This window comes from Sesamum indicum, linkage group LG7 (genome assembly GCF_000512975.1).
Source record: "Sesamum indicum cultivar Zhongzhi No. 13 linkage group LG7, S_indicum_v1.0, whole genome shotgun sequence".
Taxonomy (NCBI): Eukaryota; Viridiplantae; Streptophyta; class Magnoliopsida; order Lamiales; family Pedaliaceae; genus Sesamum; species Sesamum indicum.
Genome location: NC_026151.1, coordinates 7,716,553 through 7,742,358, shown reverse-complemented (window position 1 = coordinate 7,742,358; position 25,806 = coordinate 7,716,553). Strand labels below are relative to the sequence as shown.

The following is a 25,806-nucleotide window of genomic DNA, read 5'->3' as shown; positions in this document are numbered from 1 at the left end:
GAGAGAGCATAACACGAAGTTCATAAATGCTTCTTAAAGCTACAAAATGAGAAGCATAAGTTGTTTAAAATGTAGCCACTGATCCTGTAGGAAAAACACTTCATGAAATAAGAATTTAGTTACTGATTCTGAAGGATAATCAGTTGGTGCATAGCCAGCTCTAAAGTAAACCACAGCAACCGCTTCACCGTCCCTACATTGGTAAAGACTCTATAGATTAAAACACAAAGAGTAGAAGCTAGTAAGCGATTTAGGGAACCAGAGTTCATTACCGCTTCATTATATACTTACACAACAAGTGTCCCATCAGGCAGAAGCTCCCCTTGTGCATCAATCTCTGCCAGGGTCTTCCTAATACTTCTAACTTGATATGTATATTTTAGCTAAGGAAGTATCTTCAGCAAAAGAAATGCTCAATATAAATGGTTATAGCACATTGAGTACTAATTAGTAGTTATGAACAACAGCATCAAATGTCGTATGTTCCACATTTTAAATAACAGTTAACAGGATGGAGAGGGATATCTTTCTTTCAATACTGTAAAAAGCCAATGTTGATCATACATGTTACGTTCTTCAGTTTGAACCACGATCATAACCACACTCCTGCATAGCATGATCAAGTTGGTTACTACCTCACTGACCTATAAAAATAGCAAATCTCGAAAATAGAACAATTTAAGCAAACCAACCTGGGGTTATTATATTCAGCCCAGGCTTTATACAGTGCTTCAGCAAAATGACCAACAGCATTGTTTTCTGGAATCCTCTCTGGATCTAAACCAAGGTGTTGCTTGAACTGATGAAGCAAGCTCCTGAAAAATCAACACCGTAAAATTGAAGCATTCTAATCTCAAATATACAAAAACGAGGATGATGAGTTGAGTACAAATCAGGAAAATATACGACGATATACCTACCGAACACAAAGACCATAACAATACAAAAACTATATCAATATAAAAGATATAAAAAAACTATATCAATATAAAAGATATCAATCTTCTAGCAAACATCTTTAGGTGCGGGAGGCTGGAACGTTAAAATGGTAACATTAGTATATCTCTACATTTCTTGCATTTTGTTTCAACTTATTTGATATAATGTTAACTGTAAGAATATCACTTTATGGCAAACCAGAAGCATGATGTCTTTACATGGTGGAAGGAAACTCTTCTAAAACCGACACTTAATCAATAGCCAGATTATAGAGTTATATTCTTGCACTAAAGGTACAAAACATGAAGAACTATTTAGTGCTACAAGTTACAGTGAGATGTCATTTTAACTTTCTTCTGATAACAGACATGAGACATCCCATTCTTATCTCATTCTAGACATTCACTCATCCCTTTCCTCTTCCTACCCATAATTGATCTTGCATGTCAAACACAAACTATTTCTGCAAGAATGTTTCTAGAAAGATATTTAAGAAGTTAAATCCAATTTGTAATACATTACTAAAACATTTTTATATCACATTTAACCTTAAGAAAAACAATCTTGACAAATACACTAGGACTTCAGTGTAGAATCAATTCTGCCCTCTGTCACATATGCATATGGGTTCTAGTATGAGCATGACTCCTGACAGCCTTAAGTTTGACTAACTAGAAAGCATCAGATTTGAATGCAATAATCGTTAGTATGAACATTAGTAGTAATTGAAAATCAGCATATAAACTCAAGTGATGGTAAAAGCTAAAGAATGTGGAGAAAACAACAAAGGCAATATACAATCATATAATTAATAGAATTCAGAAAATCAACTCATAAATATACTGAATGCCTCGAGGACCCAAAAATTTACTCTAAGATAACCTGTGAAGCTCACTAACAAGGCAGCTCAGGCCAGGAAATGATGATGAAATTGTATTCAACTCTATTTGGAGAAGCAAATTAGTTTGTTCATCCAGCATATAGTCCGAGCGATGTAATCCTAAGCGTATTTCCTAGATCACAAATATGTAAAATATCATTATCATTTCCAACCCAAAACAAACAAAATATACTTCCCTTTAAAAGTTGGATGGGATCATGTTTCCAGTTAATTAGAGGCATTAATAAACTAGAAGCTTCAGAATTGTGATACAAGAACTAAGTTTTCGCATGAATGTTGAGTCAGCGCTAATACAATCTAACTGAAGATGAAAATTTAACAGGCCAGAAGAGAAACAAGTACCGTTTCAGATTTTTTTTGGAAAACATGTGGTCATAATGGAATATACAGAATAATGACTCCAATTACAAGAGAATCTCTTTTCCATCATGATGATGTAAAATTGATGAAATTTGTATCCTTAATAACTTAAACCATCTAAATTCATGCAATGAATTTTTTTATTGATTATTTCAAACTTTTGAAGTTGAATTCTTCAATCAATCAAATATATTTCCCAGAGTTGGTATTTTAACATGTAAGATTTCCAAAAACTGTTGTTATATATCAATGTAACTACTCTTAGGTTCTTTCCACATGTTATTTGACATAAAATTATTAAACATTTCAAACATGTGCCCAAGCACACTATCGCAGTCCATGACTAAGCCCCTGCATTGTTTTGTTTGGTTGCACTTTATTTCTTAACTTAAAGCTCATAGGTTTAAAGGATGCATCTTCATTATTTTGTAGCAAATGTTTTTAGCATGATCCACAATAATCTTTTGACTTGTAGAAAGTTCTAGAACACCCATATAAGTAAAGAACTCGGACCAGAATATTCTCGATATGTAAAAATCTTTTACAAAGTCCTTGAGCATTCTACATAAGTGTAGAATTAAAGAGATGCTTTGAAACACATAGATAAGTAGGGAATCTCCATGTGAATGCCTCTGTAAATATCTATACAATAGTCTATAATATATTTGAAGAATTTCTGAACCATTGTGGTTTTTTTCTCGAATGCCCTTGATGATATAAATAAAGGTAAGACCTCAGTTGCAACATAACTAAACTATGATCAAATTTCCTCGCGAAACTCTCTTGTCAAGTTTCCTAATTTCCTACGTGTCAGCTTTCTCTTCTTCGATCAACCCTTCCTACCTTTTCTACGGCGTCTTCACGGACGAACACTTGAATCATATAGTAAGCAAATCCATCGGAGAGATGAGAATGCTAAGTAATCTAGGGAAATTTATTGAGAGAACAAGTCTGTAAGTCAATGGCACATGGCATACCATGGCGCAAAGGACTCCTGGAGCCATGGTGCGCCTTTTGAAGGACGGCTCTAACGCACCAAAATAATTTATATATTTATCTAATTTGTATTTTTCAATGAGAATAATGTCAAAAAAGTTAAATATAAAGATTAAACAACAAAAGATTCATATAATTAAAAAAACTAATGTTAAAGCCTTAAAGAAACAAATTGCACCATATTATACGATAATAAAAAATATTCACATATTAAATAAAAATATTATATGCAGCTTGAAAATACATCTATTATTTTTTAGAAAATACTTTTCAGAAATTAAAAAAAAATACTATATTATTTTTCAGGTTTCAGAAATTAAAGCATTAAACTTTTGAGAAAGAAAAAGAGAAGAAAGAAAACAAAGTCAATGACAGAGAAAACAGTTATTTTGGATCTTTTTGTCTCTTTTAAATTCGTTTCACTCTTCCAAGGCGGCACCAGGCGAAGCCCCTCGCCAACCCTAAATGGCGAAGGGACCGCGTCTTTAGCGCCATGGCGTGCCCCATTGTGCGCCTTTGACTACTATGAATATGCTTGATTTGTTGAAAACTTATATTCGTTATGTACTATCCACATTATATACACTCATTATCATATTGTAGTTTGCATATTAAACGGGCTTCCCAGTTTATTGACCTAAGACCACAAGCTGAAAGCATACGTTAGACAAGAAGAAGAGAGTGAAACGAATTTAAAAGAGACAAAAAGATCCAAAATAACAAAGAACAATAGACATCATATCATATAAATGGACTAAGATAGGTCATGGAATTCAAGTCGATGATCATACTACTTCTACATTAGTTTTTTTTAATTTAATATCACAATAATATTTGCCACTATACTACAACAATATTGATCCACAAAATTTTAAAAATCAATAAATATATCTTGTAACTAGCATTACCATCCTACATCAATGCAAGACATCAAAACTATAAAATATTACAAATTACTCACCATTGACCAGATAAAACAACAATAAAAAAATAATCAAACAAACCTGAATAATTAATCGATTGGAAAATGTGAGTTTGGTTTAGCAAAGTTTGATTCAACACTGACCTAAGGTAGGAAGTGAATAATGAGTTACAACATTCTAGGAATCAAAATACCTTCTGCTTGTTAAATGCAACATTTTGACATAACAAAAGAAGATTAGTTTCTAATTAGTTGAATAGGATAGGTACCCCAAGTTACAGTTAGAAAATGGACAAAATAGAGATCTGATCGTAATAAGTTATGTAAAACCAAGAGAAGACATGCAAAAGAAATACCTCTTTCTTGTCAATATCTATCATTTTGGCATGAATATCTAGAAGTCTAGATGTAAAAACGTCTACTTTTTTGGTTCTGCAAAAGAAAATATGGATTAGAATGAATACATCGCAAAAAAGCTATTTAAATATAAAAATATAAACATACAGAGATCAGCACATTTAGCATTATCTGTCACTTAAAATGTAAGAGAGGACAAATTTTTAAGTCAATATTAGACATAAGAATAGAACGCCCGGGATCCCATCCATGTCGATAATATCTCAGTTATGCAAACTTTCTTATCATAGTTCAACTCATGGCACCAATTCCTACGATATAAGTTATTTGAGATTGGTGAAAGTTAGATGGTTGTTTGCATGAAACATATATGCTTCGTAATTTCAAGTTGTTTAACCTGGAGAGTGCTTCCTGCAAGAATTTCGCATCCAAACTCACACGGTCAACTAGCTCATTGAATATTGGAGCTACTTCGCAAGCTTGTTTCCAATGACTTTCAGGAAACAACATAGGCAACAAGGAGATAGGCGCATGAACCAGGCCCACACCGGGTAGCCTTCCTGACATCTGCATATTCAAAAAATTCAGAAACAAAAACCAATAAAAGTACGTGTAACATGTACTTCACAACAAAAGATTTCTACTAAAGTTATTACCTTCATATCAAATCAAACATAAAGTATCCCATCATTAAATTTCATAAATTAAAGAAACATGATCACACCTAGCCCCAGACTCACCAATTTTGCCATAAGTTTTGGTCCGAGTTTATTTTTCACTTTCAGTAATTCTTTGGAGGTGGGGTGCTCCGGACATTCACCTAAAACATATGAAATAAATAATCCAAAAGACAACAAAAACAACCCTTCTTAACTCAAAATAGTTTTGACTGAGACAACGTATAAAATCAAAAAAAGAGTAGCACACGTCTTTCCATCCCAATCAACAAAATATATAATCAAGACCAAGTAAAAAAGGAAAAGGAACAATCAAATTGTTGAATCTGCAATCAGTACCAACCTGAGAAGCCCTATCACCAACAACAAGCCCATGAAGAGAACTCCAAACCAAAGCATCGTACTCCATTTTTCGTACTAAATTCGGGTCTACACCGTGAGGATCAAATATAGATTCCTGGGTCTCTAGTTCCTCTTTTACTCCGGCACTGCATTTCAACGCCGCAACTGATGCAGGTGCATTCCCAGCCATGGAAACAGTACAGGGTTTTGTGTGATGCTGGAATTCTGGACGATCTCTACGTCTTCCTTGGCAACCCTTCAATATACAAATCTTCTCCTTCACTCCAAAAACACGGAACTGTGTAAGCATATTCCAAATTAGGGGTAGAGCAGTAGATTTTATAGTAAAGTAGTGCTAGTGATGGGACATGGAATGATGAAAAGCAGACGCTAAAGTGTTGACGACCACCGTAGACCAACGGTATCAGGCACGTCCCTTCCTCCGTGCTTCGTTGGTTGGTCCCCCAAACTTTCTCTCTCTAAAAGGGGTTTGTAATTTATTAATTTTTCTCTCTCTAGAAATATTGTAAAAAGTACTTGGAGCATTTGGGCCGGACTGTTTTGGGTGTTTTTGGACTTGGGACTCTATCTTAGTATACATTTTTATTTCCCTTTTAATCAGTGGAATAATCTCAATTTTGTTTAATTTAATCATAGGCCAATTTATCCCTATACTTGTATACTTGATTATGAGATAATTGATTATTAAAAAATTATTTTAAATAAACTGATCATAATAATTGGAGCATAATCTTATATTGCCAACACAGACTATAGTTAAATTCCAAAATTAATTTCATTTTAAACGTTAATGAAGGAATTATAAATTATTTAAACGGGCATAATGCTTAATTTGATGAAGTATAAATCGCTGTAAAAGAAAAGCTATATACTGTAAATAATGCCTATAAAAATTGATTGGCCCAAATAAATTTAAGCAGCACAAAAGGAAGAAAGAGATCCTAAGAGTCCAAAGTAATGCAAGCTCCAAGATACCCAGTTAACCCTAGAAAATCCGACAGAAAGTACCATCGAGAAATAAATTGGATACAAAAAGCCAATTTGAACCAAATTCGAGAAGGCCCAAATCCAAGAAAGTCTTACATACCCACGATGAAGATTAAGGTCTTAGAATACCCTAGCCAAAGTCAAAATTCAACCCACATGATGTCTACAACTGGCTTAGGTGGCGTCCACGTATAACTTATGAAGGTGCACATTATAGAATGAAATAAGGATCAATTGTCTCCTCGTAACACGTGGCGCCCGTAGTCGGAAGTAACATTTAAACCATAAAAGCCCAGTCTTCGACTGGAAAAAGACGTCTCCTCAACCACCTCATAGAAAATTCAGGAGAACATCTTTATCTCCTAAGATACCCTTATCCGCAATGGACTCTAACTGCCTCCGAAGATCATTAATTCTCCAACTGTTGAGAGATGACTCTCCATCAAATCCCGAGGGATTTAGCACTTATCCAACCACTTTGAGATCACGCTCCATTAAATTCATGAGAATCATTCTCTAATCGATTGATAGTTGCTTATAAATGGAGAGCTCCTCAATGAGATAAGATAACTTGACCTTCATACTAGAACTTGAGCTTGTTACTGCATATCTTTACCTTCACACTACAACTATAGCTGAAAGAGTACTTTAATTCCGTATCTAGAGTTTTACTTCAATTTTAAAATCTCCATTGTACCAAAAAAAAAAAAAAAACAAGGAATAACACTCTCAATTTTGACACTTGAATTTGAAGTTAATATTTTTCAGTTTGTTGGACAAAAAAGTCCTTAAATTTTATTTCTCTTTGTCCAGAAATCAACGTAAATATGAGTTCATAACTCGTTGATGTCGAGAAGATCATAGTCATGAATATCTTTAACATATTATGAAAACTTCGTATAACTAAACATACCCACTTTCTTTGCTATTTCAAAAAAGGGAACGAGAATGATGAAAAATGAATCAAGCTGACGATCTAAAACATGTCCCCTTTTAAGACAAATATAAATTTATTACATGCTTTATGAGGGTTAAAATACAACACATCTCCTATAAAAACATTAAGAAAAATGGCAACGCCACCCCTTATACGGGAGATAATAAGCTTCTTTCAAAAAAATTTTAAAATCGCGTTATCATTTATCTTTCCAATTTAATCCCAGTTAGTATTTTCACAATGGGTAAAACGTAACCGGCTATATGCCATGTCATGCTACAGGTAAATTTATAGTCAATGAAAGGGAAATAAGTGATGAGAAGAGTTCTATTTATTGTTCTCAAGCCATTCAAGAATGCCCTTTTCTGATTCAGACAGCTCTTTCTTCTGCTTCAGATCCCCTTCCAACAAACCAAAGTAATCTCTGTAGTTGCGCTTGTAGTAACTCTCCAGTCTCTGACCACCAAAATGCTAAAATCAATTTCTATTTTATAGTTAAATATAACAAACTTTGTTTAATTAAAACTTATTCAAATTCCGGTTTACGTTTGGATGAATGAATTTAATTTAGCAAAAGAATTTGAAGTTAGAAGTTTTAAATAATTATAATATTTAATGTATTTTAAATCCGTCATAATGAAAAGATAACAGTTAAGATGTACTCTAAAATATTTGAAATTGCGCTTACCTCCTTGTCATTTTTGGCTTTGTTTTCTTCTGATTTTTTCAGATATTCTGTAAATATCACATTCCAACTAATATCAATCACTCAAAATCAACAAAAATTCTCATCCATGCTATTACAAAATAAGGGTAACTTACAACGCCACTCTTACAAATTAATTCTAATTACACAAATACCTCCGTATTTTATAAAATTTCGAATACATCTTTTGAGGGGTTGTTAGTTAGGATGTTTGTGCAAAGTTTTGCCGTTAAATAAAGGGTGTATTTATAATTTTATAAAAAAAAATATTGAGGCATTTGTGTAATTAAATCTGCCTCGGGGGTGTCAATGCAATTTACTTAAAAATAACTTGTGATGAGTAAAAGTATATGAAAGCATACTGTTGAGAAGATCAGCTCTGGAGTCAGCAACAAGTGCAGTTGTTGAGAGAAGAAGCAGCTCTCTCCTTCCTCCTTTCCTCTGTGCTTTTGGTTCAACTCCTGCTCTCCTGCTGCTGTCATGAGCTGCTTGTACCTTGAGAGAAACCAATGTACAAACCCTGGCAGGTGTTGTTGCCATGGATGGACTTTCACTCAGATTTGCTGCTGAAAATTTTCTACAGCCACTGGTTTATGATTTTTGTTCTAAGAAGGGGGTGGGTGGTCCACACTCTTTGCCTTTGTTGTTTCTTTTCTTGAAGAAAGACAAAAAAGATACATCCAATTACCCTACATATTTATAAGAGCGTTAGATTTTTATTTGCTTTTTTATAAAAATGGTGATTATATATAATATTAATATTAATAAACTGACAAGTACATCAATTCTATTAATAAACTCATGGTACAATAAATTAATATTAAAATAAATATACATTATAATAACCTTATATTAAGTGAGACAAACATCCATAAATTTGGTGGGACTCAAGCCCGTCGAAAGAAGGTATTCTTTTGATTCTTATAACTTGTCTAGAAAGCATTAGAGTTGTACAACGTTGCTGGACTATTGTATCATAAAGCCAACAAGTCAAAAGTAATACTGTTAGGCTAATGGAAAATGGGAATACTTTCAATAGTGGATTTGAATTTTCTTAAAAAGAACGAGATATTTGCGTCTCAATCTGAAAACCTGATTTATTTTTTGACTATAAATTATAGTATTTACAACAGATTTTAAATTATGGATTTTCAGAATTCTTAATAACAAATCCTCTGAAAAATTCTAAATTTAAAGGATTTTAAAAATTTCAACTATAATTTAAATTGTTTTCTATTGAATATTAACTAATTAAAATTCTTTTCAATATGAAGTTATCTGGAATCCTTTATTAAAATCCTTCTATCAAATCCGGAACCATAATTCAAAGAAAAAATTATACTCTCTTCCCCTGAAATTTGGTAATTACACTTAGACGCCCTGTGGGTTGGGAATTACATCTAACACCTCTGAAGTTTGCCTTCGTCCAACAAATAAGTCTTTTCATTAGTCAAAATTTACCGAATTTGCTGATATTAATAAAAAAAATTAGAAAAAGAATCTATATGTGCCTCCGATTGACTGATTATTTATTTATGGCAGATCAAATAAATATTTTTATGATCAAATTATTCTCACACGTTTTTATGTGTTAATGTATGAGATGAGATATATCTTCACCTGTTATACAGATAATTTAGTCGGAAAAAGAATTATTTGACCTTCAATAAGTTAATAATAAGTCTATTGAGAATAAATACCAATTTTTATTTAATTTTTTTTATTAATATCGATAAATTTGATAAATTTTGACTAACAACAAAATTTATTTATTAAACAAAAACTTACCTTATAAATGTTAGATATAATTTCCCACGTCCAAAATATGTTTGTGGTGGTGCCCTTGAATTTCTGAAGCATATATCTCCAGTGCTCTTTGGTCACCTTTAAATTTATTGGTTAATTGCATCAACCTCCCTCAATGTTTAAGTTTTTGAAACATACCTCCCTCAAAGTTTAAGTTTATGACACATTCCTCCCTCAATGACTAAGTTTTTTTTTACACATACCTCCCTCAAAGTTTAAGCTTCTGAGACATTCCTCCCTCAATCTTAAGTATTTGACACATTCCTCCCTCAAAGTTTATATGTTTTCCACACATACCCTCCCTTAAAGTTTGATAATTGACAAGAATCTCATCCTTTGTATTTTTTTTTAAAAATTAAATTCCACCAAAATTTCATTTAAAAGCTAAAGTGGCTATTTTTGTGAAATTTGAATTTAATATTTTAGTACGTGTTAAATTTTATCCTAAGAAAATAACCATAATATTCTCATTCACAACTCACGGTTTGTGACTTTGTAATATTAAATTTTAAAGTACCAATTATACCCTTAAATACTCATATTAATATAATGAGTTACATTTATTTCAAATTGTTCACATCTTTAAACCGCCTTTATACTATTATATTCATCCCCCACTTTCGCTCATATTCATCACTTGCTCCGATTTTAATCATACACTAAATTTTAAAATCTGGTTTATATATATCAGATTATATGCGTAGAAATAATAGGTGCCATGATGATTAGTGTGAATTTGGGAAGAAGCTATCACAAAGAAAATCTAATTGGCGTTTAAATTATTAATATATGTATATAGATATATTTTTCAGGACTCAACATTTGCCTTTATTACCTAAAACCCACCCGAGCGGATCCTATTTCCATGACCCGCTACTCGTTCCATTACTGGATTAATGAACCCAAATTCATCGAACCGTGAGTCTAAGGTTCACCGAACCGGTCGGTTCAAACCTTGCAAGACCTTTGTCTTCCCTAATTGAGTTCAACTGTGCAAACACTCTTCTCTTCTGTATCTCTTCTCCTCAGCCACCCCGAAATTACATAACCTATCGCCAAACAAATTCCATTTTCAGCCAGAGAAAGAGATCTTGAGGAGAAAAGAGGAAGAAGAGTCAAAGGAAATGTCATTGAGAGGTGTATGGCAACTGCAAAAGCTGATTGTGAGTTTCTGTAACTGGGGTGGCAGTAGCAGGGGCATCAGGTGAATGTATTTGCTATTTTTTTCAATTAAGTTTGATTTTCAGTGCTCAGTTTTAGGGTTTCGTTGTTGATTTTGAGTGGGCATATGGGTTTTTGTAGTTCATAAGAAATATGAAAGGAGAAGATTAATGATTCTGGTCGAATTAGTTACAAATTAGATTAACAAAGGGTGTTTTTTAAAAGGATGAACGGTTCGTTTGTCTGTTTTTAGGTTTCAAATGAATCCCTAATTTTGCACTGGCGTCTGACTGTTCACTGATATTTAAATAAAAGATAAAAATGATAAGGGCAAAGAATTGAAGGTGGTTTCAATTCCAGTTGTCCAATAAAAGGAGTTCTTTGTTGTTTGAGCCATTCTCTTGTAAAACTTTTGGTACGAATTTTGGTAAAATGGTGTGGGAAATAGCATAATATGTTTGTGGCTTCTGGATGAATAATTTTGTGTTAGGAACTATTTCTTGTGTTGGGAGACTCTATAAGAGTCTAATTTTTACACATTCTAAGAAGAAGTTGATGGTTCCAACAAGATTGTTTGTTAGGGTTGTGTGTCGTCAAGGTGATGTATATACTAGTTGGACATATTGAACTGCTTGTTTTCAATTGAAGTTTAAGAATGCTACTGCATTTCTGTTAAAGTATATAGTAATGTCAATGAGGACGACAATGAACGTACCAAGGGCATGTTCTATTGTAGTTTGATATTACATGATAGAGGCATCAAAGTTCTGTAGAATTCATGCACTGGGGCTCATGCTGTCATCATAAATGAAAGCTTTTCGTTTTGTTCAACTAATAAGTTTGTACCATCTATATATGAAATTCACCAGAATGTGATGTCTTACTTTTGCTATCTCATTGCTTGTGTATCAGGTGTACTTTTTCTTATCTTGCAACTAAGTTTCTTTTATACAGTCTCTTTGAACAATTATACTGAAAAGCATCAAATAAGCATAAAGATTCTCCTCATTCTATTAATAAAAGAAAACTGATTTCTGAATTTTTGAGGTTCTAAGGGACATTTGGGAGTTATAGAAAATTAGAACTGGACAAAGACTACCCACAATTTAATAGGCTTTCCTGAAATAAAAGTATAGATCTGCATAGTTTAGTTATGGACAGAATCTATCTTGGAAATGTTCACTCTTCTCATGGTACTATGCTGGTCGCTAGATTTGCATTTCCTGAGAAAGGGTTCGAATAAGAATGGGTTATAGTTATTTTCATTTGAGGAAAGGGATAAAATTGCTTCATATTAACTATGCTAAGTATAACAATAGCAGCTATTTCATCATAAAGAGGACTAATTATTTTGTGTATTTGGTTTAGGGCATTTATGGAATCTCATTTGCCTGCTTTTAGAGAGAAGAATCCCCAGCTTGAGGTGGTCACTGAACTAAATCGTGGTTATCATCCGTTTCTGAAAGGATTTTATAGTAAGATCTATACCTTTTGGCTCCCCCCTGAACCCCCTCTTGTTGTTCTGTGTATCAGTAGACGAAGTATGATTGAATATTCTCTCTGCTGATCTTTGACATGGCTGATACTTTAAGAAACCTTAAATCACTCCAATTTTGGATAGATGCATGCCGTATTTGTATTTTACTATGGAAGATATTGTCTGGTTCCAACCTAGGTTGAAACATGTCTTGACATTTTCAATCTTAACTGATATAAGTCCAAGCAATGATTTCAGATGTAGTGGAACTTGTTTTGTAGCTAGGATATAATACTCGATTATTCTGATTACAGTCTTATTGTTATTGTTGCCTCAGTCACACGACTCACACAGAAGAATTATGCTCTCTTCTAAGTATTCTTGAAGATACTTGCAATGCTCCAAAATTTATCATCAGAACCGTGCTGAAGATATAATAATGAGCATATCTATGCTTCATGTGATTCTGGGAATTTCATTCCCAGTTAGTCCCAAAGGCTTCCTTTTCCACAAACCCGTATTTGGATGCAAGATGACCTATAGTTGTTCATAGTGTAGGGTGAGTCATGGCGCAAGGTCCCCTGGAGCCATGGCAGACGGCGTGGCTCGCGCCTTTTTAAAGCGCAGTGCACATGTACAAAGATAAATTATATATTTCATACATCAATATATTTTCACATAAAAAAATGCACAAACAATTAATTGTAAACATTAGAAATTATTTTAATCATCATACCATAAAAGAAATATGCAAAACAATAATTCTTAGGCATATTTGTAAGTGGCATGCAAAGGGGCACGCCTGTAGTGCCATTCTCAAATAATTGCGCTGCCCTTCCATATGGCGATGCCATTGTGTGCCTCTCTGCACCAATTTTCCTGGCGCAAAGGCATGCCATCTTGAAGCCCAACCCTTTTGGTCTGGGCTAGAGAAAATTGGGTTAGACCCAATTATTTGCAAACATTGGGTGTTCCCTCGTCCAACCCAACCTTTAGTTTAGTTAATTTTTTTTTAAAAAAAGAAAAATCTTAGAAATTTACCCAAAAAAAAAAAAAAGGTTGAAGACGTAAAGATTTTACGCCTTTCTTAAAACAAAGAAAAGAACACGTTCTACTACTGGTCGCACAACGACATAGGTGGCAGCGCGTTCTTCGGCGATGGTCAGATTTATTTACTTTCTAACTATTTTTGAATTTATTTTATAACTATTTCTGAATTTACTTGTTTTTTCAGATTAAGTTATTATTATTATTATTTTTTTCTAGATTAATACTACCTAAGTAGCTAGTAATGATGTCTTCAAGTCGAACAGATCCTGGTTGGAATTATGGCTCTTTGCGAGATCTAAAAAATTCCAACAATATTCAATGCCATTTTTGTCATAGGGGTTTTAAAGGAAGAATTACTAGATTTACATAACATCTTGTTGAAGGCTTTCGAAATGCAACGATTTGTGGAAAATGTCCTAAGTATGTGAAGGAAGAAATAAGAAACTTCATGAAAAAGAAGCAAGAACTAAAAAATCAAATGAATGTCATTCCCCATTTGGATGCTCTTACTGAAGAAGCGTATTGGGAAGTTGAACAACAAAATATTGCGGCTTGTTCCGCTGAAGGTTCGTTTGTTGCATCTGCTATGTAATCAAAGAAGTCATCACAAATTGGTTCCATCAACATGTATTTAGAAAAGAAACTAATGAAGTTGCTTAAACATAGAAGGGGGAAGGAAGCAACAATACTTCATCAATTGTTGTTCAATTTCTTTTTAGGTTCATCAATTACTTTTGCGTCTTCCCCTCTCATTGTTGCACTAATTCATTAGCTTCTTTTTGTAAGTATAAATTTACCGGGCCAATTTGTGTGGACTTCTTTGATTGCATAGTGATGCAACAGATGAACCTTGAGCAGAACAAGTGATATCGTGTTTACAACCCACAATATTTTGTTGTTCAGCTTCCCAAGACGCTTCTTCTTCAGCAACAACGTCAAAATGGGGAGTATCATTCATTTGATCTTTAAGTTCTGGCTTCTTTTTCATGAAGTCTCTTATTTCTTCATTCACATGCTGAGGTTATTTTCTACAAATTGTTGCATTTCGAAAGCCTCCAACAAGACGTTGCTTAAATCTAGTAAATTCCTCCTTTAAAAACCCTATCAAAAAAATTGGCACTGAATTATTGGAATTTTTTAGATTTGGCGAAGACCCATAATTCCAACCAACATCCTTTCTACTTGAAGATATTATTTCTAGCCACTTAGGTAGTATTAATCTGGGGAAAAAAAAACAAGTTCTAACTTAATCTAAAAACAGAAGTAAATTCAGGGAATAGTTATAAAATAAATAAATCTGGCCATTGCTGAAGAACGCACACCGCCCTGTGTCGTTGTGCTGTCGCCAGTCGTATAACGTGTTTTTCTTTGTTTTAGGAAAGGCGTAAAACCTTTACGTCTTTGGCCTTTTTTTGTGTAAATTTTATGATTTTTTTTTAAAATATAACTGAATTAAATTTGGACTACGCGAGTGTTTGAAAAGAACTGGATTTCACTCAGTTTTTTTTCTTTTGGGCTGGGCTTCAAGATAGTATGCCCTTGCACCACGAAAATGGTTCAAATGGCGTCGGCATGCAGAAGGGCTGTGCAATTATTTGAGAATGGTGCTGATGCTTGCCGTTTACAACTATGAGATGACCCCAATGGTCTATATTGCCAGTAAAATATACTACTAGCAATCTTATTTGAAATAAAGAAAACATTCATTCGACACTAGTAACAACAAAATGTTACAACTTTGTCAGCTAATCCATACCCATTTTCATTTTCATACAGTTATCAAAACAAAAATAAAAACACAACTTCCACTGTGAAATTAAAAAACAGAAATGATGAGATAACATTTCTCATTTCCATAAGAAGAATGTTGAGATCATACTGTTAACTATGAGTTTTCCAAAGTTATTGTGCTGTGCAATGCTTCTAATACCATAGTCAGCTGAAACATTTTGCTGTTTTTAATATTCTTTTTGTCATCTGCCCCGACTGTTATCGCTTTGTTTCTCCGATTATCATGTCTTATACCTATCTTACATCTTACCTTCTGCTTTAAGTTCTTGGCTAACAATTTTTATCTTCGACATTAAGTAAATTGAAGCATAAGCGTTAAACCTTCCAGCCTTCTTTTCATGAATTTGGTTTCTATAGGGAATACATAACAGCAAACTTTTCGTGGATGTAGGCAACCCCAAGCTCCGCATTATCTGATTTTGACCACTGAAGTTTTGTTATTTCATTATGCAGAAAACAAAAACGAGCGGGTTGTCTGCGTCAAGAATATGAGTCCAGAGGACATACTCCAATCTGCTACTAGGCTAAGAAATTCACAAGGAAGAAAGGTGGTGAAGCTGAAGACAAGGCATGTAACCAAGCATCCTAGTGTTCAAGGGACGTGGGCAACAGACTTGAAGATGTGATGAACAAACCAATGCTTGGTTTTAGAATTCCCATTGTTCGCTTCCTTATCAGGACCTGGTGGGTGAAAATATAGACTCTTTGACATCCTTTGAGTAGCTCTATCAAGCTAGCAGCACTCGCTTTTGGTATTTAATATTACATGATCAGATAGAAACTGTAGGATCGATGGGTGATGTTCTTCTGCTATGTTTTCTCAGGCAACCAGAGCTTTATATGGACCTTTTTCATCTATTCTCCCCATCCTGTTCCTCGTCTTCTACCAAGGATTCAAGCTTTCAAAAGTTGAATATCATTGATAGGTGGAAGATTTTGGTTGTTTTTACTTTTTATCTGAAGGGATGACAAAATGTAGCTTTCATCAGGTTGTCAATGCTTTTCAAATGTTTACAAACTTGGTATTTGGACAAGCCTTCTGGAGGAAATTCAGAAAGATAAATATTGTTTTCCGCTGTTTATTAGATGTCAAAATAATTGATATAAATTGCATCAACTGATAACTTATACAAAAGATTTTATAAACTTATATGTTTCATAAGATATTTTAAAATTTGAAAAACGGATTAGATTTTATTTTAACAAGAAGTTGTGAAATGATTCGGCATAAACTTTATAAAATGAATATTTTCTGTAATTTGATGTTTAGCTTGTTAAAATAAACAATTTATAAACATAACATTTTACTTGATACGAAAAATCAAAGTAAAGAGATATACATAAGAAAATATTTAGTGATTGATTAGAGAGCTACCCTCTAAAATTGTACGAAAAAGTAAAAATATAACTTTTATTTTATTCACGCTAGTACTCATACATATAATTTCCCTATACTCCTTTTTTTCTTTTCCTGCTAATAATAATACTTGTACATAATGTTTTAAGAAGGATAACTATATAAATAATATTTTTGTTTTTATTTGATGAATAGTTTTATTAATAAACTCATAAATTTTTAGTATAATATTAACTTGTTTATATTTTAATGCAAAATAAAGAGAAATGACTAATAAATTTCAAAAGTTAGTAGTTCATTCCCCATCTATTTTCGTCATACCAAAGAAAGGGAATCATTTGAAATTCACTTCTCTTCCAATAATACCAAACTATTATTGTTTCTCCAACCCTATATTTTCACTTCTCCTTTTTTCTCATTGAACCAAACCAACCTGAAAGAATGGTAACTATATTATATCTGAAATAAGTTTTTCAAATTACAGCTTTTCAATAGAGACTCAGTACAACATTAGTTCCACGCAATTAGCACTTTTGGGTGTTGCAACAATAATCAGAGGAGCAGGTTGGAACATGATATTAGTTCCATCCAGCACTTTATTTAAATGAATTACCTCCCTATCAGCCAAATGCTTCTTTCCGGCTCAGAAAGGAGGTAAAGAAACCATCAGTATCGTGTGGTTTTGCCCCATTAATAGTCAGAGCATCACCTCTAGTTGTTTTGACATAAGAAACATAATCACTGTAGCCCATTGTAAATAGAGTGCTCTGGTATCGGGTGAGTTGAATACGCTTTCGCAGTTGCTCGGTAATGGTGCCATTATAACCAGCCTTTCTAATCAACAAGTCAATTGCTTCAATCTTTGTCCAGCCTGAGATGATAAACAGAACTAGATGTCAGGCTTCGAGCAAGACGATTTACACTAGCCTCTCCTATTAATCAGTTGAGTTATTTAGCTCACACCAGCGTAGCAGTTAGTACCACTCCTCCAAAGCAAGTATTCTATAAACTCATATGCCAAGAAATAAATCACAAGCAACAGGAGGTACCTTGGTGAGCAGCAACATAAGGCAAGTAGGTGGCATTTCGCCTAGTGTTATAGTCAGGATCAGTGAACTCAATAATAATTCCATGCTTGCCAACCTGCAAGATGATTCGACTTCATGAAATTCAATCATTATGTTTAGATCTTTCTTTCCAATCAACTTCCAGGTTCATAGGAAATGCTCACATGTTTGGTTGGTACAATTTGGCCAGACTTTGGATGGTTCAAATTGGGCCAGAAAAAGAATACCTATGCTTGTTCCTTTCACCCGTATCTCTCCGTTACCTATATAAAGATATGTATACCAATACGTGTGTGTGGGTGTGTGTCTATCTCCAACTAGACATTAATAAAAGACTTTTGTCATCCAAAAATTCAAAATCAAACATATCTTTCTTCAACTGATCTCATTTATATTCATCTTCAAATTTCAAAGCAAACATCCATCGCGTTCTCCAACACAAATAAAGATTACCTATTTTCCACACCCAACTCTGACAGTTCACCAAATCTTTTTTTTTTCTTTTTTGGGTAAAGAGGCACCGGACATAACCAATAACTCAAATAAGCCTAATAAATGTATATAGCTTACAAGCTCATAATAATTCTTTGAATTATTAAGCTGGTTATTTGATGACCCTACTCTAATTTTATTGGAATAGAATAGTGAAGTAAGTTGCTCCATGCATCAATGATGCAACTTCCAATGAACTTTCACATGTGGAAACTTATCATGCTAAAACATTAATGTTTAACTTAAGACTAGATGTTTCTCTTATTTGAGCTATCTGATACATCATGTCATAAGGTCTTGCAATATAATAACAGGCTACGTTACCTCAAGACATTGAAAAGAGAGTACATATAACACGGCAAGTTACATACATCTTCGTTCGATCCAAATAAACACCATAGATTATTGTGAGATACTCTTCAGAATCACAAAAGAGATATAATGTATCAAGCGTGATTCACATTTGAGGATGGTTAAAACTTTAACAGACCACTAACCTCCCAGTCTAGGTAGTCATGAGCAGTTTCATAATTAGTCAGGATGGAAACTGTACATTCCAAATAAGGCAATTCTTTAGCTTGTATAGGGGGGAAACGTCTGTCCCTGAGGGCACTGAGAAATATAAACAAGTTGCATGAGATAGTGGACCAGGATTAGCAGGACAGAGTTACTTCTCTCCATAAAGATTCAATTCAACAATTACAACATATTGTGGCTACAATATAGAACCTCAAGATTTTTTTGTAGATGTCCTATTTCTTTCAAGGTCACAGATTGAAGAATAAGTAAAAACAGGAACAAGGTGCCGTGGTGCACCACGTGGAATTGCATTAATTCACAACAATACAAACAATTAGCCTCTCTCCAATTATAAAAGTGTATATATAACAGAAGGATCATGTTAAATCAGTCAAGCATGCAAGCTAGACTTAAGAATAAACATACAAGCAAACAATAGAGCTGTCAATCAAAATTGTCAAGCATGATAGAATCATCTCATTCCCCGGAATTGCCCAAGATATAAGACGTTGTAATGCCTCAAAAGTATGAGTACAAAGAAAATCTCTTAAATAATTTCTGAATCTGAAACATCCATTGATTCGTTACCTTGTCAAAGCATAGTCCCTGAAACCATTTACTATACAGCGAGCTTCAAGAGTCCCTATGCATCCACGTAAACGGCGCTCCCCACCATTCACCACTTTATTCCAAGTCACAAATAAAGGGCTGAAACAAATGTCTTACATGGATTAGCATAAACTAAATGTCAAAAGAACTCTGATTGTCACTATGCACAACACATTTCAGAAGGAATTTGTAAGAAGGTATCTGCAATCATATTAACTTTTCGCCGAGTGTGCATCCATTTTCAAGTGTGATGTTTTTTCACCTTGAAACTAGGAGCAGCTTTACAAATATAGGTGACTTACCCTGCACTGGCATCCTTAGCATTCTATCAAAGTCCCACTCATCAGCAATGCCACAAAACAACTAAATTTAACAACTGAACATTGATGATGAAAAAATGCAGCATCCCTTTTCTAATAGCAAAGGATAAATTAAACACAAGAATTCTCTAAAAAAGAAAGTTTAAACATTTTCGAATAATTTTCTGAGAAATATTCATCTAAGTCAAACACAAATAATATACCATAAAGCAAGCCTGAATCCACATGCCAATGCGCAAATAGGAATCAAATAACTCCAAGACCATTGTCTAAATTTAAAAGGAAAAAAATAAAGCGAAAAGGAAACTGTTAAGCACTTAATCTTCCCCATCTGTACAGTAGAAAATAAAGTAAACCAAAAAACATCAAACCCGCAAATAAAACTCTGCATTTGCACATCCCATCACACATCACACACACGGAGATAAGAGACGGAGAATTTCCGTACTGATGACCCTCATCAAACGCCGGGGGAGGAGCTTCTTCGCTGTTGTAGTGCGCAACCAGTGTGTCAAAGCAGTATACAACCATTTCTTTGTTTGCGGACACCATCTTTCTATCCTTTTATTAGAGCAAAAACAATCAATTTGTCGTTGAACCGATTAATTTTGATGAACTAAAAGCGAATGCTGGAATTAACTTAGGGTTTTAAATACAGATGGAGGAGTGTGGGACTCTCTTGAGATAGAGTGGAAAGAGAAGAGCATAGGAATTTGATCGTTTGTTGAAGGTTATACCAAAATACAATTTAATAAGATGGGTTCGGTTTTATTTAATTATCAATACATATATTATTCAAATTAAATTAAAAATTGACTATTGTTATATTGATAACAATTATTACATATAAATACAAAATAAATCAAATAAAATTTAAATAAAATAGGAGTAAATTTAATTTTAAGTACATGTAATTGCATAAATTAATTTCTAAAGAAACTTGATTTAGGAGAATTTAACATGAGTTACGGTTACGAAGTTGAAAGGCATTTTTGATATTATAATAATTTGTAATTTGGTGTCGTTGTATCAAAACTACCACTTCAAGACTAATGTCCCTATTTCTTTTATAATAATATTAGATTATATGTGCACTTTAATTATTATTTAAAAAATTGTAGATATCTCTAATATAGGATATAATTATGTAATCATCGAATGAGAATGTAGAAATGTCAATTTTACTTTTACTAAGATTTTATTTTTTAAAAAATTCCCAATATTGAACGAGCATTATTATAAACAAAGAATGTAAAAATTTGATACTGGATCGATGTTATTTATAAATATATATATATAATTAATGATTTAAACGAGTACGTTTAATAATTCAGTACAAAATTTTGGCAAAAACTATCGTTTATAATTTAAAAAATTACACAACTTGAAAGTCTTTACAAATGCCATCGCAAAGTCTGTTGCAATTTAGCCACAAAAATTAAAAAAATTAAAATTTCATCGCAAAGTCATGACAAAATCCGTAGCAACAAACCTATTTTTTTTTATATAGTAAATTATTATAACTTGAAGTTCCATAAACATCGCACATCACATCACTGGATTGCTAGCTACAATTATTTGAACCCGTATCAATTAAAAGATGCATGAATTTGTTATTTGAGACTAGAAAATAGATATGCATGCACATAGCCAAGTAAATAACTAAGGCATTGTATGATTTTGAAGAAACTGAATGGCAGTGTCTATGTAGCGTCTGTGCAACTCCTCATCACCAAATACTAAGCTCATCTCCTGCGCTCTCTCCTGGAACTTCCTTCCCTCTTCTCCCACCATCACCAGCTTTACCGAATCAGCAACCCACTTCCTTGTGTACGTCCCGTCTTGCTCGTTTCGTGGAATTTCCACTCCTAATTGCTTCTCAACAATAACCCTGGAATTCAAACCTTGGTCCACTAGAAAGGGTAGTGTGATCAGTGGGTTACCATACATGAGTCCCTCCACGATCGAACTCCACCCGCAATGGCTCAAGAATCCACCCACAGACGCATGCTTTAATATCTCCACTTGAGGAGCCCAACTCCTCCAAACCATCCCACGACCGCTTACTCTCTCCTCAAATCCATTAGGCAGCTCCACTGGCTTCGACTCCGACGCCGAGACCTTCCGTAGCACCCAAAAGAAAGGCACTCCGGATAACTCAAGCCCGTGGGCTAACTCAACCACCTGATCTTGACTAGGAGTCACTTCACTACCTAGTGCTACGTAAACTACAGACCCTTTGTTTTGACGGTTCAACCAGTTTTTGATCCCGGTCCATACGGTATGATTTGCATCATTGTTTGTGCTGTGATCTTGCACTTTAGGTGGCATCAATCCTAGCGGAATAACTGGCCTATGATGAAGCTCTTCCAGCAAAGTCAACCACTCCGGTTCAAACTCATTGCAGTGCCTAATAAGAATTGCTTCACACCCAGCTATAACTTTTCCTATACGGTAATAATCAGAAAAACCCGACTCATTAGATTTACTCGCCCCGTCCGACCACTCAGCTTCAAAGCGCCGGAAAGCTACCTTGGTCTCGAACTTGACCCATTTTGGCGGGACCATGAAGTCTTCTGGCTTGGTCCGATAGTCTGAGCCGCTGATCAAGGTGTCGGTTGCTCCAAAAAAGCCTAAAAACCAGGCGTTGATGATGAAGAAGAAGGCCCTGGAAATCCCAAGCCGGACCGCAACAGGAGGCACCCAGTGTGCAGCAAAGTCGTAGATGATCCAATCCGGGCGTGAATCCTCCAAGAAACGGGTTAGGCCGGGTTCGAGGGCGTCGAAGGCTTTCTTGAGAAGGCCCATTTGTCCGGCATGGATGTCCATGGTGGCTTCTGCATTTTCTGGGAGCTCAGCGATTCTTGGGAGTGGGATTTTGACCAGAGCTATGGAAGAAGACAAATGCGGTGGGAGTTTGGGGAGGCGATCGATGTTTCTTGGGGTGGAAATGAATGAGATTCTGTGACCCTTTTGAGCTATGTGCTTGGAGAGTTCGAGATATGGGATTATGTGACCGAAGGCTAGCCATGGGAGTACTGCTATGTGGAGGTTTTGCTGGTTCTTGGCCGCCATGAGTGTGTGGAGAATGTGAGAAGGTTGATAATGGAGGCGTCGGCCTATCTCTTCCTCGTTTTAAATTAGTTAGGTGAGGTTTTAAACTAAGGTGTGATTGCTGTACTATGTTATAAATGGGGTTTAATTACAATTCTACCCTCTTTAAAAATATAATTTTTTTTTAAAAAAAGTTTTAAAATTACTGATCAAACAATTTTTTTCTGGCTAAACTATATCCTTATCCTGCATTAATTTTTAGATGTATAAGGGTAATTTGGTCATAATAAAATTTATTTAATCGATACTAAATTAATAAGAAATCAATTGGATAAATATGGAGTTTTTATCCCACTTGTTTGTTAGTATCAGTAAATTCGATAAATTTTAATTAATTGAAATACTTATTTGTTAGACGAAAGTAAGCACCATAGTTTCAAATCACAGGAGGTTTACGTATAATTACATAAAATCTCGTGAATGAAGAGTGTAAGAATCCCTATTAAATAGGTAGAATTAATCAATAACTACTATTATAATAGTCAAAATTATTAAATCAAATTAATATCTATATATTGATAGGACTCGAATTCATATTTTTTATCATCGAACCTCAACTTCGTTAATTAAATTAGACATGTCGGCAAAAAAATCTTCATATACAATAGTGGTCCAAATCCAATAAAAGGAATTACACTTTTATCATAGGAGAAAAGTTGGTTTGACAAACATGTGAAAAGAGTTGAAATTAAATGATACAACACAAGTTTCAAATTATGAGTTCAAATTTTATCAGATGTGTGGGTATTTGTCTATTCTTATTTGAGTGTCGTCTCACTTTATGTTATAGATTATTATAATTTATTATTATTATTAGTCATATTGATGTATTGATTGAATTCAACAACAGTCTTTTAATGTCTTCAATATTTTTAGTTTGTATTATATATTTTTTTCTTTCTTCTCAACTTCCTATTTATTTCTTTTCTCAATTTCCAGATTTCATTTTTTTTTCTCCCAATCTTTATTTTATAATAATTTTCCGTAACTTTATTCTATTTTTAATATATTTTTTAATTAAATTTAATTTTGCGCTCACAGTAGAACATGCCACATATATTAATAGAACATATTATATAGATACTTCCTTAAATTATGTTCAAATGCAGAACTACACTCTGAATTTACAAAATTACAAATACATTTTTTAAAATTGTAACTGTAATTACAACTACACTCTATTTTCGACAAAAAGAACTTACACAAAATATTTTTAAAAAAATATCACTGACAGCCCTCAAAATATATACCTATAATTTTATAAAAAATAAAAAATATTATTTTCATCTAAGCCCAAAAAATTTCATTTAATGTACCTTTGGATACATGGTCCTAGTTTTTTAGGCTAAGGGCAGTTCATTCTCCATTTTGAAAAAGTCATGTACTTTCATTTATTTTTCAATATGTGGTCCAAGTTTTATTGTCCAAACTTCAAAATTAATAATTGTCCTAAGCTTTTAATGAGAAAAAATATATATATTTTCAACACATCTAATTTCCATTTAAATATTTTAATTTTTTTCAGCAATTAATAGTCATTTCATTTGACTAGACATAAAAAAGACGCTAAAAAAACGTGCAAAATATAGGTGTGTCGTACTTTTTTTTTTTTTCCATTTAGAATTTATTTTGTTAGCGAAGGACAATAATTAATAATAGCACATTAAAGTGAATATTGATTGATGAAAATTTGGCTGAAAAATTTATCAAATTTGCAGCCATCGTGTGATAGACACGTGACATTTTCAGATAAAATTTATAATTTTCAATGACAAAATTCTCAATGTGCTACTTTTTAAAATTATTTTCCTTCATTACTAAAATAAATTTAAAGTGAACTGAAAGTATTATTCCCTCATATTTATAGAAAAAAAAATTATAATTTATAGTTACGAACAAAAAGTTCTCGATCGGTGCATTTTAAGAAAATCATGAAATATTTAAAAGCAATAAGTTAGAACTAGTGTCGGATCATATTTTATGTGTGCATATTATAAACTTTTTATTATGTTTATTTACATAAATCATCCTACAAACTTATACAACTATTCAAAAAATGCAAACAACTCCCTGTACTGCTCTAGATCGTTTTCATGTTGTGGGCCCGGCCTAAGTCAATTTTTATTCGACGGGTTGATAACTCCTTCTTTCTCTTAGGCAGATTCTAGGCCACTTCTCAACTTGCACTCGTGATAATATTAAGCCCATGCCATTTGATTTGTATACTATGTACTTTTTTTTTATTTAATGAAATTTATTATTATCGAAAAAAATAATATTTAGTTCGATAAATGATGTGAACTTTCTAAACATGAGCAAACCAAAAAAACATTGCAACAGCAATTGGCCTGAGAATTGCAAACTCGTGTGTAGTTTTGCGCGCAAACGCATAAATTATACTGACGTCTTTTGATATTAAATCTAAATATATGAATATTCCTTACAAGCAAGATTTCCAAATTGTGTAACTGATTTTCTATCGTCTAGAACCAAAGCTATCACAACAGACTGATCGGGATTACATTAACGCTTGAACAGTAACTCAAATTCATATCTTGGATGTACTTTTGATTTTGACTACTGTCCGAAAATAATCTTCTGTGGAACAAGAAAAATACTTTTTGAGTAATATATCGATTGAATCAATATACTGTATTAATATGATTAAGAATAATAATAAATTACATCAATTCAATTAATATTCAATATATCACAAATAATACCCACACATCTGGAGCCTTGTGAAGCAGCCAGCCACCTCTGCCAATGACGACATGGCCCTGTGTTATTGAAGTCCGAAGAGCATACTGGAACCTCCACCCGACCCGGTCCGACCCGATACTTCGGAACCAAGCGGACCCCGCATCTGCGCGCTCTCTCTCTCTCTCTCTCTATATA

At 33.6% G+C, this 25,806-nt stretch overlaps 5 protein-coding genes across 7 annotated transcripts in view; 1 reads left to right on the top strand and 4 right to left on the bottom strand.

Annotated features, from left to right (window-relative positions):
* The window catches only part of LOC105166553 (glutathione synthetase, chloroplastic), a 9,080-nt gene extending 3,080 nt beyond the window's left edge, over positions 1–6,000 (bottom strand). The window contains exons 1-8 of the mRNA XM_011085941.2: positions 5,496–6,000; positions 4,873–5,042; positions 4,475–4,550; positions 1,822–1,952; positions 693–815; positions 526–606; positions 292–372; positions 124–193 (exon numbers count right to left, since the gene is read on the bottom strand). Coding sequence (XP_011084243.1) covers positions 124–193; positions 292–372; positions 526–606; positions 693–815; positions 1,822–1,952; positions 4,475–4,550; positions 4,873–5,042; positions 5,496–5,804 — 1,041 coding nt within the window. The 5' untranslated portion in view covers positions 5,805–6,000. The remainder of the gene's footprint in view (positions 1–123; positions 194–291; positions 373–525; positions 607–692; positions 816–1,821; positions 1,953–4,474; positions 4,551–4,872; positions 5,043–5,495) is intronic.
* LOC105166552 lies at positions 7,672–8,793 on the bottom strand. The gene is made up of 3 exons (XM_011085940.2): positions 8,508–8,793; positions 8,128–8,174; positions 7,672–7,895 (listed from the first exon to the last, which is right to left on the bottom strand). The coding sequence occupies exons 1-3, from the start codon at positions 8,683–8,685 to the stop codon at positions 7,767–7,769; spliced, it is 354 nt and encodes a 117-aa protein (XP_011084242.1). The 5' UTR covers positions 8,686–8,793; the 3' UTR covers positions 7,672–7,766.
* Positions 10,923–16,503, top strand: LOC105166550 (54S ribosomal protein L51, mitochondrial). 2 transcript variants are annotated; one of them, XR_848203.2, is made up of 4 exons: positions 10,923–11,155; positions 12,481–12,587; positions 15,884–16,114; positions 16,255–16,503. XR_848203.2 is itself a non-coding variant. In XM_011085938.2 (3 exons), the coding sequence occupies exons 1-3, from the start codon at positions 11,076–11,078 to the stop codon at positions 16,054–16,056; spliced, it is 360 nt and encodes a 119-aa protein (XP_011084240.1). In that variant the 5' UTR covers positions 10,924–11,075; the 3' UTR covers positions 16,057–16,503. The 2 variants fall into 2 exon arrangements, 1 of the variants encoding a protein (XP_011084240.1); XM_011085938.2 differs by having other exon boundaries at positions 10,924–11,155; positions 15,884–16,503.
* Positions 17,222–20,518, bottom strand: LOC105166549 (uncharacterized protein At2g38710-like). Of its 2 annotated transcripts, none has more exons than XM_011085937.2 (5): positions 20,243–20,518; positions 19,454–19,573; positions 18,844–18,958; positions 17,837–17,930; positions 17,222–17,658 (listed from the first exon to the last, which is right to left on the bottom strand). In XM_011085937.2, the coding sequence occupies exons 1-5, from the start codon at positions 20,344–20,346 to the stop codon at positions 17,408–17,410; spliced, it is 684 nt and encodes a 227-aa protein (XP_011084239.1). In that variant the 5' UTR covers positions 20,347–20,518; the 3' UTR covers positions 17,222–17,407. The 2 variants fall into 2 exon arrangements, with proteins under 2 accessions (XP_011084239.1, XP_020550959.1); XM_020695300.1 differs by lacking the exon at positions 20,243–20,518 and adding an exon at positions 20,166–20,200.
* On the bottom strand, positions 21,457–22,869 carry LOC105166548 (putative UDP-rhamnose:rhamnosyltransferase 1). The gene has a single exon (XM_011085936.2). The coding sequence runs from the start codon at positions 22,867–22,869 to the stop codon at positions 21,457–21,459; it is 1,413 nt and encodes a 470-aa protein (XP_011084238.1).